At 43.2% G+C, this 12591-nt stretch overlaps 2 protein-coding genes across 4 annotated transcripts in view; one reads left to right on the top strand and one right to left on the bottom strand.

The window, feature by feature from the left end:
• nek5 (NIMA related kinase 5) overlaps nt 1–9887 on the top strand; it is a 16928-nt gene extending 7041 nt beyond the window's left edge. For 2 of the 3 annotated variants that reach the window (XM_031873361.1, XM_031873363.1), the window contains exons 11-24: nt 59–146; nt 1328–1428; nt 1811–1863; nt 1972–2139; nt 2569–2647; nt 2892–3002; nt 3351–3473; nt 3959–4045; nt 4363–4443; nt 4949–5074; nt 5162–5333; nt 5863–5973; nt 6130–6241; nt 6386–9887. In XM_031873361.1, coding sequence (XP_031729221.1) covers nt 59–146; nt 1328–1428; nt 1811–1863; nt 1972–2139; nt 2569–2647; nt 2892–3002; nt 3351–3473; nt 3959–4045; nt 4363–4443; nt 4949–5074; nt 5162–5333; nt 5863–5973; nt 6130–6241; nt 6386–6683 — 1710 coding nt within the window. In that variant the 3' untranslated portion in view covers nt 6684–9887. The remainder of the gene's footprint in view (nt 1–58; nt 147–1327; nt 1429–1810; nt 1864–1971; nt 2140–2568; nt 2648–2891; nt 3003–3350; nt 3474–3958; nt 4046–4362; nt 4444–4948; nt 5075–5161; nt 5334–5862; nt 5974–6129; nt 6242–6385) is intronic. The other variant, XM_031873364.1, reaches the window with a different exon arrangement.
• Nucleotides 6175–11667, bottom strand: LOC116397693 (GDP-Man:Man(3)GlcNAc(2)-PP-Dol alpha-1,2-mannosyltransferase-like). Its single transcript, XM_031873370.1, has 5 exons — nt 11449–11667; nt 11067–11288; nt 10585–10787; nt 9678–10490; nt 6175–9375 (listed from the first exon to the last, which is right to left on the bottom strand). The coding sequence occupies exons 1-5, from the start codon at nt 11607–11609 to the stop codon at nt 9092–9094; spliced, it is 1683 nt and encodes a 560-aa protein (XP_031729230.1). The 5' UTR covers nt 11610–11667; the 3' UTR covers nt 6175–9091.
• Between the last annotated feature and the right edge of the window lie 924 nt (nt 11668–12591).

Below are 12591 nucleotides of genomic sequence, written 5' to 3' on the forward strand. Positions count from 1 at the left end.
GTGTGTGTGTGTGTGTGTGTGTGTGTGTGTGTGTGTGTGTGTGTGTGCGTGCGTGCAGGTGATGCAGGAGGAGTTCAGCCACACGGTGCTGCATCGAAACAGAGCAGCAGCATCCCAGGCTGTTAAAACAAGAGCAGGAGCAGCAGGTAAGGCCGCACACACATAAACATGAAAATAACATGTACACAACACACGTGTAACACAGATAACAACCAGCATAACAGCAGCCACAGAAACTGAATCTTTAGATCGGGGTAAGCAGTATATATTTGGTATCCTTTTGGAACAGCAACTTTTCTTTCAGCATATTCCGCCTTTAAAAAAAAGTCTTTCACCGAAGAGTCCTGCACGCACATCTGTGTTTGGAGAACAAACCAATAGAAACGCCCTCTCTTTTATATGACCTGTGATTGTCTCGTAAAGTCTCCCATCACAGGCCAGATTTAGTAAATCCTGAAAACAGAGTCAAGAGGAGGTTCAGAAGTATAGTTCTATCTCAGAACACTTCAATTATAATATGCTGAAAGGTTATCATGGAATGTCTGCACAATAATGCTGAAAAAAAATACACTGCCTCCCACAAGGTAAAGTAGTTTCAGTTCTCATAAGAATCTGGATTCTGGCGCCACCCAGTGGTCGTTCGCCGACACCAGTTCAGTCTGATCAGGCTTTGTTGCTGCAGGCTCGGCTACAGCTGCCGAGGGAAACACGATTCTCTCCTCAGTTGTATCACAGCTGGGCAGGATCCTGATTGGACTGATTGTGTCACATCTTGGCCCACTTTGTGTTTTGGTAACATCAGATATTAAAGTCTTAAATCAATGAGGAAGTGCCTGTTTTTACTTGCTAGTCTGCTTCACAATGGTTACCTAATTTCATCTTTCATCCCTGCACTGGCAGCTCATAATGTCTTATTACATGTTTTTTGTAAACTTAAAAGCAGTTTCTTTTAGCATTTTTAAACACTTTCAGACAAAGGAACAAGGGCAGGAAGAGCAGTACTAAACCGGCAACTCATGCCACCTATAGGTGCACATGTGAAATATGTATACAGCAGCCAGTGTTGTTGGGTAGTTTAATCTACAGCATCATATTCTATAAGTTCATCATATGTTTATAGGGTTGTTGTTCTGTGAGACAATATTTGACTCTGAGATTTAGTGGAGTAGAAGTATAAAGTTACATTAAATGGAAAAAGTACAAGTGACTTGAATTCGTACTTAAGTAAATGTACGTCACTGACAACATTCAAAGTTACACCATTATCTAGATAAACAGCTTGTTTACCTGCTTTGCTATTCTAAATTAAGACTTTCCTGTTATCCAGAGAATAAGCAGAAGTCCAGAGCAGCAGAGAGGCCCGGAGTCGCTGTGAAGAGACCAGACTGGAGAGTCCCACTCAGAGTCTACACTCCTGCCCACTACAAAGTAATAATAATAATAATAATAATAATAACTGGCAAAGAGCCCCGGTATTTATATAAAAATAGCCTCGTATTGGAACCCTGTGAATAGTGTTTCATCCCCATGTTCAAGTATGTGATGGTGCTGGTGCTGTTTGCCCTCATGAAATTCATCTGATCACCAACATGTCATAATAAAATGAGTACAAGTAATTGACAGTGTGCAGGTAGAATAAACTACATTAACTCAAGTATTGAACTTAAATACAATTTTGAGGTACTTCCATTTGATGCTACTTTAAACTTCAACTCCGCTACATTACAGAAGGAAATGCTGTATTTTATATATATATATATCGTTTTTCTTCTTTCTATTGTTATAATACTTCATTTAATTCTGATTGCAGCCTCTTCATCAAAGAGTTGCAGACAGAGAAGCTGCAGGGCAGCAGAAGCAAAGGTGAATTAGATCGACTGTATCTTACAGTTAACCTCTTTCCTCCATGAACGGAAATATTCTCAATGAGCTTCAGAGGTACACTTTGACCTAAAACTATGACTGATGCAGGTTCAATGGACAGCAGCCAGTCGGCTATTACCAGCACCACTACGCCCAGCTGGACGCCTTTCAGAGGAGGAACAAGGAAGACGTCCTTCCTCCTCCTCCTCGTCCTCCTCCTCCTCAGGAGAGACAGAAGGAGCGATGTGAAGACCACACTGTGGAACCATACCAGCTGTGAGTGTTCATACACCCAGGGCAGCAACTAACAATTATATTCATTATCGATTCATCTGTGGATTATTCTCCCGTCAATGTCCCAGAACTCAAGGAGATGTATTCAGACTGCTTGTTTTGTCCGATCAACAGTCCAAAACTCAAATATATTCAATTCACAATCACATAAGAGAAAAAAGGCAGGACATCTTCACATTTAAGAAGCTCAAACTAGGTAATGTTTGTATGTTACCGTACATTAATTCCCAAAATGTTGAATGTTTTAAGTCAACAATTCGTTTTGGCTTGTTTTTTGGAGCTGATATTGTGTTTCCAGCATAATTCATTGGTGATGTGTTGTCATAATGGATTCTGATCAAAACCAGACATACTGTCTTAATAATAATATTAACCATGTCTTTGTTTCCACCCCCTCACTTGTTTTGTCAGTGTGGCTGCAGCTCGTAATGAATACCTGCAGAGGAGACACGAGGCCAACCAGTACAAGCTGAGAGCAGAGAAACAGCTGGTAGGATGAAGCTCATGCTTCACAGTCTGTTCTGTCACTCACACATGCTGACTCTACTGACTCTACAACATATTTCTGATTATTGGCTTGACTGTTGGATTATTAAATTATTTAATTTAGCTGTCAACTCATTCAGGTTCCTTCCAGTTTAGAAAAATCCCACACTGAAGGAACACAGTAATTACTAACAATCACATTTAAAACAAAAATCAGCTCTAACTGACTTCTACTTTCTGAGCGTCAGGGTCTGCGTCCGTGTACAGCTGAGTGCAACAGGAAGCGCGGTGGTCAGGAGCAGGAAGTGCGACCTGAACAACAACATGCACCTCAGGACAAGAGGCAGGAGGGACAGCAGGTCGGTGATTACAGTCAAGGTTGTGACTTTTTGTAGTTTAGATGATTTAGTGAAGACTGAATGAAATGTGTTGGAGTTGTGCTTTGCCAAAATAAATAAAATAGTAGAAAAATGGGCTGGCATAAATGGGTGTTCCACAGAAATCCTGGAAAGAAATAATATTATATGATAAAGTAATATAAAAATATATGATACAAAAATACCACTGCTTCTGCAGAGTTTTGAACCACATGTTGGCAGCTACTACTCAAGTATTGTATTAAGTAAATCTATGAACAGACCTGAATGTTTAGTTTATGTCTCTTTGTGTGTGCGTGTGTGTGTGCGTGTGTGTGTGTGTGCATGCAGGATTACCTACGTCAGCTGGATCTCATCAGACAGCAGTATCACCAGGAGATGAGACAGATGAGGCTGAGAGCTGACGTAGAGGTACACAAAAACCTAATTTCCACTTCAGGTTACAGAACAGCGGTCAGAAAAGTGTCTGATTTTAAAGGGACAATTTCTCCATCTCTGTTATCCCTTTATTGCATGGCACGTGACCTGTGCAATGATTTGTCTGGGTGATTCTTACAGGACCAGTGTGTAGGATTTAGTGTGAACTAAAGGTTGCAGATTACAACCAACCGATACTGATACTGTAGGTACATGGTTTGTTTACCATTAGCTGTGTAGTATATTTGTTGACAGCCCTATTACACACTAAGGAGAGCATAGCTATGAATATTATATTCCATTTGTATGTATAGATCCCGCTAAATCCTACACACCGGCGGAGAGAGTTATGATTTCTGACTCAAATTCACCTCCTGCAGTATCTTTGCCTCCCCATCTAGTCTGAATGAGACATCAGCTCCTCCTGACAGTAACTCTGTCATTGTGAATGTATACTTGCTTCAGCGTGATGAATGAGACCGAGTTAAACATTAACATATTTTCATTTGATCATGTGTCAGCCTCAGCCACAGCACAAACATGAAACCTTTGTGGTGGAGAAACCCAGAGACCCAGAACCTGAGCAGCAGAGACGTCCACCTGCACAGGTAAATACTCACAAGAAATCAGTTGTGTCACTCTCATTCTGGCCATAATGGTTTTCATACTCCAGTCAGTACTCCATAAATAACAATAATACTCTGAAAGGATTGTTGCCTTTGTTGACGTTTTCCTTCATTACTTTGAACGCCGTATGTTTTGTTTTTCTGTGACATCCTCCCGTCATCCAGCTACTCTTCAGAGATAAAACATGCAGACACAGAGTTGTTTCAGAATCAACTACACAAGTCGTGTTCATCCCATAAGCTCTCAACAAAACACACATGTATGAGTCTCTAATAGTTCGCCCTTCCTGTGTCTGCAGGATGTGGATGCAGCTCTGAGGCAGATCAGAGAGGAGAACGGAGACCAGAAGAGAGCGCTGGAGAGAAAACACAAAGACAAGGTGACTACACTAAATATTCAGCTCAGACAGTCAGAGCTGAAGTCTTAACGCGAGAGTCAGACCTGTCTTTGAGATTGGTATTACAGCTTCTAATCACGATTTCTGTCCGTTTAGTGAACAGTTGTGTCAGATTGATATTTTACGTAGAATAGCGTGTGGTACCCCAAATAAGCAGCTCAGTTTTCAGCCCGCTATCCTCCTAAAATCATAGAAGTTGGTTTGTCAAACACTTTGTTGAGCAGCACACGTGACTCGATAGCTCCCTGCCAGATTTACACGACGTGCTGCTGAGGATATTCCTGCTCTCAGAGGATGACCCCTCTGGATTTATCAGCACCATGATGATGAAGATGTTATCTTTTTCATTCGTGCAATTTTACCAATAGCCTTCATGTGATGTGTGCATTTTTGGTAATTGAAACGCACAAACGGCCAAAAAGACCATGAACCTCCTCGAACAACAGCTGTAAAGTGTAAATCCGCGCTATAACTTTTATTCCTGCAGAAAGGAATCATGTTTGAGATCCGGTTAGACGAGGAAGGCATGAAAGAGGACGCAGAGAAGGAGAAACAGGAGGGAAGCGAGGAAGAAGAGGAGAAAGTGGGTGATGGAAGACAAATGGAGGAGGAGGTAAGTGACAACTCTCTCTGTCTCTCTTTCACTGCTCCTCTTCTTCACTTTGTCTCTTTCTCATTCTGTCCCTGATTCTCCGATCAGGAAGTGGACCCTCTGAACCAGACTCTGAGCTTCCAGGAGGGGGAGGAGTTGAAGCTCAGAGATTGGTCGGAGGGGAGGAGGGGGTGGAGCCAGAGGACTCCACAGACTTTGCTGGACGCTCTCGCAAACATGGACATCAACTCTGCCTACAGCACCGCGGCCGAGGAACAAGGTGCAGTACACCTGTTAAACATCTGAGTGAAGAGGCCCAGAAATGTGTTCAAGTCATGTATGGTAACTTTTAGTTATCCATTATTAGTGAGTGATAAAAGCACGTCATCTTCTCATCTTTTCTCTCTATATTTCATTTTTTACAAAAAACAAAGTTAAAGTTTGTTTTCTTAAGTTACTTTATTTTCATTTTCTGCGCTTTTCTTGTCTTCTTCTCTTAGTTTTAAGGTAGTTGTAATAGTTTGACATTTTCATAAATACGTTTATTCGCTGTCTTTCTGAGAGTTAGATGTTCAGCTTAATAGCACTCTCATGTCTGTACCTTAAATATGAATTCACAGCCAGTGTATGGTTAGCTTAGCTTAGCATAAAGACTGGAAAACAAAATTCGGCTTAGCGGAAGTGCAACAAAGCTTTAAAATCCCCGTGGAGAAATTCTACAGCTATTCCAGAAAACCTGTAGAGAATCTTGACCATGACAATGCGGGATGTATGACCAAGTATGTCACCTGACCCCGCCCCCCCCTCAGGTGAGGATGCGGCCGGTCGCAGACGGTGGGTCGATGACCCCCCCAACACCCTGCTGAACGCTCTCGCTCAGGCTGAACTCGCATCATCAACTCTGGACTCAGTGGATGCAGGTCAGACTTTACTCTCTCACACTGACATCTGAATAATTATTAGAATGATGAGGTGTCCAGTTAAAGGATTTATCTTAACAACATGGACAGAAAACCGGAGGTTTTATTACAATTACTTAAAAAAAGTCTGACTCACTGAACTGCGTTTACTCTCAGATTTAGAGCCAGAGAAGGACAGAGAAGATGAGGAGAGGAAGGAGGACGAGGAGTACTCTGATGTGGAGATGGATGAAGATCATCTGGAGCCGAGGTCAGACGATGACGACACGTGAGTAACACTGCTTTCTGTTCGCTGCTCTTTACCTCTTAATTTTTTATGAATATAATTATAGTATAATAAGTGTGAGTTAGCAAACAACATACTGTTTTTTGCTCTGCATGAGATCATTTTAATTTCCTTTTTGCTCATCAGCAACTTTGAGGAGTCGGAGGACGAGCTGAGAGAGGCGGTGGCCGACTCCATGAAGAACCTGTTTGTGATGGAGGACGGGAGCTCGGACGAGGCGGAGCTCACAGAGGAGAGGGCAGCGGTGGAGGAAGGGATGAACGAGAATGAGGTCGGACGAGAAGTGAGCGCTGCACACTCGCAACAAAACGAGCAGGAAGTTGAAGACTCCAGTGCAGACATTGTCTCGCCTGAGACCGAAGAATGTGACGGTCAGTCCGAGCATTCAGACGATCGCACGTCAAAACAAGACAGCAGCAACTAAAACATGTCAAATTCAGCTTTGCATATGTTTTATGGGGGAGATGCATTTGTTTGTTCGACAAATAATAAGCTTTGGTAAGATTTTCTCTGAGGGCTCCTATAACCATCCACCTTCATTGTCCTATTAATTCAGTTTTTAAGGTCCCAGTTAGCTTGAAACAGATTAGTTTGAACGTTGAATTATCCAACCAGGTCTCAAAGTGTTTATAGCGGCTCTGAACATAAATCAAGGCATCCAAATTTAGTGCAAATTATAACAAAATTTCCAGGGAATTGGCAAAAGTAAAGGCAAATTAATTTGCATTTCCATCCGCTACTGCTGTGTGAATATGAGTTCATTGGTTGATGGAGATAAGCAGCTTGTGGAGCTAATTATCTGTTCAGCGCCATTAAAATTAAGAGGACACAATGAGATGAGGTCATTAATTAAAAGAGCTCTACTCAAAGATCAAATGGTGGAAAACATGATGGAGATTTGACATTTATTGTCATGTATTAATGTGAGGAAGTCGCCTCATCGCTCCACACAGATCTGATGTTTTCACCTGCCACCGTTTAGTCAGAAAGAACTAGTTTTGTGCAGAATACAAAGAGAGAGATTGAGGTCCAGCATGTCTGAACGCCCAGTTGTTAGGGTTCTTCATGCGTTGTTTTGTACTTTATATCGGGTGAGTCTGGTGGCGTTCTATATCGTTCTTACTTTCAACAAATCCCACGAAAAAAGACCAAAAGTAACAATGTGTTCGTCCGTCTCTCAATACTTGTCTGCCCCGGCTCTCAGCTCCGTGCCAATAGGTTCCTACTGAAGACATGAATCTTTAAAAACACAAATGTTTTTTAACAAAACAAGGGAAAGGCTCAGTAATTTTCACAACAGTTGGCCACTGTTATTAAATGGATGTTCTTCTCTAATAAGCAGCAGTAGTGTTTTACCTTTGCTGTGCCGTTACTGTTTCTTGCCACAGGCTGGCAGCACAAACAAACAGTTTCTATGAAGTGTTTTGACGATTGCGTTTATTGCAGTATTGTTTCAGTTTTCTCATCCTCTCAACATGGACATACTTAAATAGTAATAATTCTTTTTTGAAATAAAGATTTTTAATATTCAACACGTGTAATATTTTCGTGAACTCATTACAAACAGGAATGCAGGAAGTGAAACAATATTTAAACGAGAGATATTTGGCCATCATTACTTTTGAAGTGCTCCCTCGATGTGCTCAGAAACAGAAAAGTCTTCATTTCGGTAACTTCTTGAGGAAAAACAACATTGCAAACCCCTTTACATCTATTTAAGAATCAGTCAGTAATTGGAAAACATCATCATAAATAAACTATACTCAAAGTCACACCAGTATAACTCGATATAACTCACTTCCACACCAGCAAACACATACGGCCTTCAGTGGTGTCGCACAAAAAGCTGGTTGGAATGTAACTACTCTCAATTTTAATCAAACGCCTCAAAGGAACATTTTTGGGAAATATGCTTCATAGTCAGGTGAGAAGATTCATACAAGTTGAATATCTGTGCGTCCAGTACTGAGATAAGTCCAGCATGTGTTTGGCTTTGCACAAAGACGGGAAGAAGGGGCAAACTGCAGGCGTAGCATACTCATAAGAGAAGAAACACAAGCTGGCTAGCGAACAAGATCAAATGTGTTGGTAAGGAAACAGATGGAAGAGAAACATTTTCTTACTTTACGCATGCTAGCAGTGTCCCTCTGCTGTCAGCCTGGTAAACTAGGCTCAACAGGTCCTGGACCAAATATCACAACGATATGACGTTAATGATAATAAAAACTCCCAAAATCCATTTCCTCTTGTAAATGTAACTTCCCACTTGGAATAATGTGGTTTAAAGTTTTTTCTGAGCTGTTAGCCAGCGTCCCATCGACGTTGATGGTTTAATAGTGAATACGATGAGACTTTTATGTTTCATCTGTCATCCGCTTCTCCAGGCTGGGTCACTTTGATAAATGAACATTACGGCGATCAGCCCTGCTACGGTTTTCTGTTCGGGGAGGATTTCAACAGTGACGTTTGTTACTACGAACATTACAGACGCTTCATCTCTTCTCCATGTTTCTGTCCGTTTGGTGAACAGTCGTCGAGAGTTTGACACATGCAAAGTCACTGGAAATGTTTTTTTTTGTTGTTTTTGCTTCATCGCAGCGTATAAGACAGACAAGTTTATCTCTGGGTGTCTACCAGGAACTTGACAATGTCGACTATTATTTTAAATGAGGAACGAGACACTATGTCACACTTTAGTAACAGCGTCGGAAGCTTAGCTTGTTTTAAACTTAGATATGACTCACTGTTTCCCCCCTCATATATCTGGGTAGCAGAATTAACTTAATATGAAGTCCTGGTCCCTGGTGGACACCGGGCCTCGTCTGGTCCTCCTCATCGCTCCAGTTGACACATCAGAGACTCCATGGCAGCGATGAAACAAGCCTCAAATTCTTGGTCGGAGAATCGCTCCACAGAGCGCCGGGCATTGTGTCGGATCTCCAGTCTGGCCGATGGAGACAGCGCCAAGATGGCTTCCATGGCAGCGGCGTAGCCGTCCTCGCTGTCGGCCAGGAAGCCCGTCTGTCCGCCTTCGTACGCCACCACGATGTCCAGTTTTGGACCTCCAGACTTATGAGCGAGGACGATGGTGCCTGCAGCCATACACTCCACCACACCTGGAGAGAGAGAGAGACAGAGAGAGAGTGAGAGCTGCTGATCTAATACAAACAAACATTCACCGTCAGAAATCCTCTGCCGTCAAACCTGTTAAACTTGAAATTAACAATATTTGCATCGTCATACATTCTTGATTTTTCAATGAGGGAGATGTCATTCATTTTAATAATTTTTAAAGTAATCAAACTTCTTTTGTATTTCTTAAAAACATGTCTGGGGAGACCTTCAAAGTAATAAAGTACCTGTGTAGTTTTTGTAAATACTATGTAGGTGAAGTGTGTGTGGGGCGTGTTGTCCTCACCTATACCAAAGTGTTCGTTCCACATGGTGTGCAGACCGATGGTGGCGTCCACCAGCTCTCTCTTCAGCTCCTCGAAGGACACATTGAGTTTGAAGTCGACGCGGTCGGCCACGTCCAGCTCCTGGCAGAGCCCCCGCAGCATCAGCACCCGCTCCTCATCCTCCTGGTTCCTGCATCCACCAATCAGCACCAGCCGCAGAGACTCCCGTCCCCCGGGCCCCTCCTTCTTCCTGTCCAGCAGTTTGTGAAACGCCCGAATCTGCAGCCGGTGGTCCTTCTCTGGTCGGAACTGACCCACCGACACGATGGAGTGGCACTTCCTGTCCCCGACTCCTTCCTCTTCACTACTCAGCTCCCGTCCGAGCTCCTCCCAGCCCTCCTCCACTTCCTCTTTATCCTCCTCCTCATCCTCCTCCAGCGGGACGCCCAGGAAGGCCCTGACGTCGCAGGGAGGGTAGACGATGCTGGTGCGGCTCGGGGCGCGCCACAGAGACAGTATGTGTCCCAGCGTCCAGGTGGAGTTCACCATGATGACGTCGCTGCAGGAGCCGGCCAGGCCGTACAGCAGGGCGAAGCAGAAATAGTACACCACCTTGACTGCGCTCAGCACGGGGTTTCTGGAGATGAAGTCAGCATTGTTGAACCTGGGGTTCCTCTCTCTGATCACAGACAGCATGTCGGTGCTGACGGTGGGATAGTGGACGTAGCTTGCCACCTTGCAGCCTCCCAGGTAGCGGAAGATGGGCAGGGTGAAGGCGTAGCCCATCGAGTCCACGTACAGGTCGGGGACGAAGGCCGTCAGCGCCTCCCAGCCTGCAACACTCACACAGTGTTAATGTACTTGAACTCACAATCCCCGTCTATGTCCATCAAAACTAATTCAGCATAAGTTCTGGCACGGCCTTACCGAGGAACATGGAGCCGCCGCTCTGACCCAGCAGGGTGAAGTGCGGGTAAGAACTGGCCTCCACCAGCGAGCGGTGTCGCAGGAAGACGAAGGTGATCGGTCGGGGCAGCGTGATGTTGAAACGCTGTCGGGCTCCCTCCAGAATCTGCTCGCCCGTCACTCCCTGGTCTCCAGTGTAGACCACGAAGGAGACGCTCGGGTATCTGAGGAGATGAGGGAAAACATCAAATCAGTTAAAGTATGTGAAGTACTTGACAGATCTTGTACTCAAGTATAAATAACACACAGGCATTAGCATTAATCTATAATATAACATTATTTATATGTGGACTATATTCTACATTATTAAAGTAGCAGGAAATGTAAATACTTCAGTGAAATCTCAACAATTGTACTGAAGTAATGAACTTCCGCTATTAGAACAAGTGTGTCCACGTGCTGTTGGCCATACAGTGTCAACAGGTGGTGCAGTTAGACTGTACCGGTTCATGAGGGCCCTCAGGGAGCACCAGAGGACCCGCTCCCCGCCTCCTCCGGCGTTGCAGTACGGGTGGAAGAAAGCCACCGCGGGGCCTCCGTCCGGAGCCCCGCGGGCCTTGCGGCGGCCATTCAGCCACAGTCGGACCCCCAGCAGGAGCAGCAACAGCACGAGGGTCAGGACCACGCTGAGGTAGACGCAGGGCACGACCAGGGACCACAACAACCTAGGACACACAACACAGGACCGTGAGTAGACGGGAACACCACCGAAAGACGTGTTACTTTCCACTCGTGACTCGAGTCCGTCTCAGTGGGATTCTATCTTTTTTTAAATAAAATGTCATCAAGTGAATGAAGAGATGGATTGTGTGAGAAGAAGCTTACCTCATTAAATCGCAGAAGCACAGAGAGAAGTGATGATGATGATGGTGTTCTGCCATTTTGACAACACAACACAATCCCGGAAGCTTCTGTCGGCTGACCGAGCTGCCTCTCTGCGATTGGCTCCGCGCTTTGTTTACCGCCACGTCATCGACACGTGACATGTATCTATTTATTTATTTATTCATTTCGAACACGTTTTAAAATAAAAGTAATGCCAAACAAATACATACACACAGAAAATAAGAAAATACCATACATCAAATAAAAACATTGGTCATGGGTCTAATATAATAGATTGTTTCATCCATAATGGGCACAATTATATACAATATTCAACATAAACAAGTTTTTAAAAGATATTTATTAACTGCAATACATGTTAAAATAAAAAAATATTTACAAAATGTAATTAACATACTATATGTTTTTACAATTGATAACATAAATAGTCTCTGAAGTAGTTTATTCCCTTGTATGTATGTGATAAGTTAACAGTGTTATTTACAGCTGTACAAAAATAATAATTGTAAATAAATACAAACACGAATACTTCAAAATCCATCTTTCCACCTGATTTATCCAATCTTCCTACTTCTGATTGACCTCAATATGTTGGTGTATATGTAATTAGACAAAATAAAAATGAATATATAATAATTCATACTAGGCACAATGATAGTCAATATCCCAAATAAACTCCTCACACACACACACACACACACACAGAAAGCAGGGCGGGTAAATATGAGTTGGTCACTTTCAGTTCCATCCCTTGTCACCTACAGTAGGATTTACGGGTGTAGATGTTTTAAAACAGTTCCCTCTGTTTGGAGGTGCAATGTTCAATGCTGCTCAGTGTAGTTTTCAGTGCAGCGACAAGTATCTCAAAACACAGTTACTCCACTTCTGCACTGTAGATATGTGCTGGATTTAGTTTTAGGAATTTGAGACAAATTTAGCAAACATAAACATCTGAAAACCAAAATTTTCAGAAATCTTCAGTCAACTCTCTTAAATCATCTGAATTTGTACAGTAAAAAAAACAGATCTCAGGCCACAAAATCTCTGTCCTCTTCCTGAAATAGTTTAAATATGCCAACCTCAATGACCAGAGGAAGAACAGCAGCTCTCAGCGGTGTGGGA

This window comes from Anarrhichthys ocellatus, unplaced genomic scaffold (assembly GCF_004355925.1).
Source record: "Anarrhichthys ocellatus isolate YVR2014 unplaced genomic scaffold, GSC_Weel_1.0 scaffold71, whole genome shotgun sequence".
Lineage (NCBI taxonomy): Eukaryota > Metazoa > Chordata > Actinopteri > Perciformes > Anarhichadidae > Anarrhichthys > Anarrhichthys ocellatus.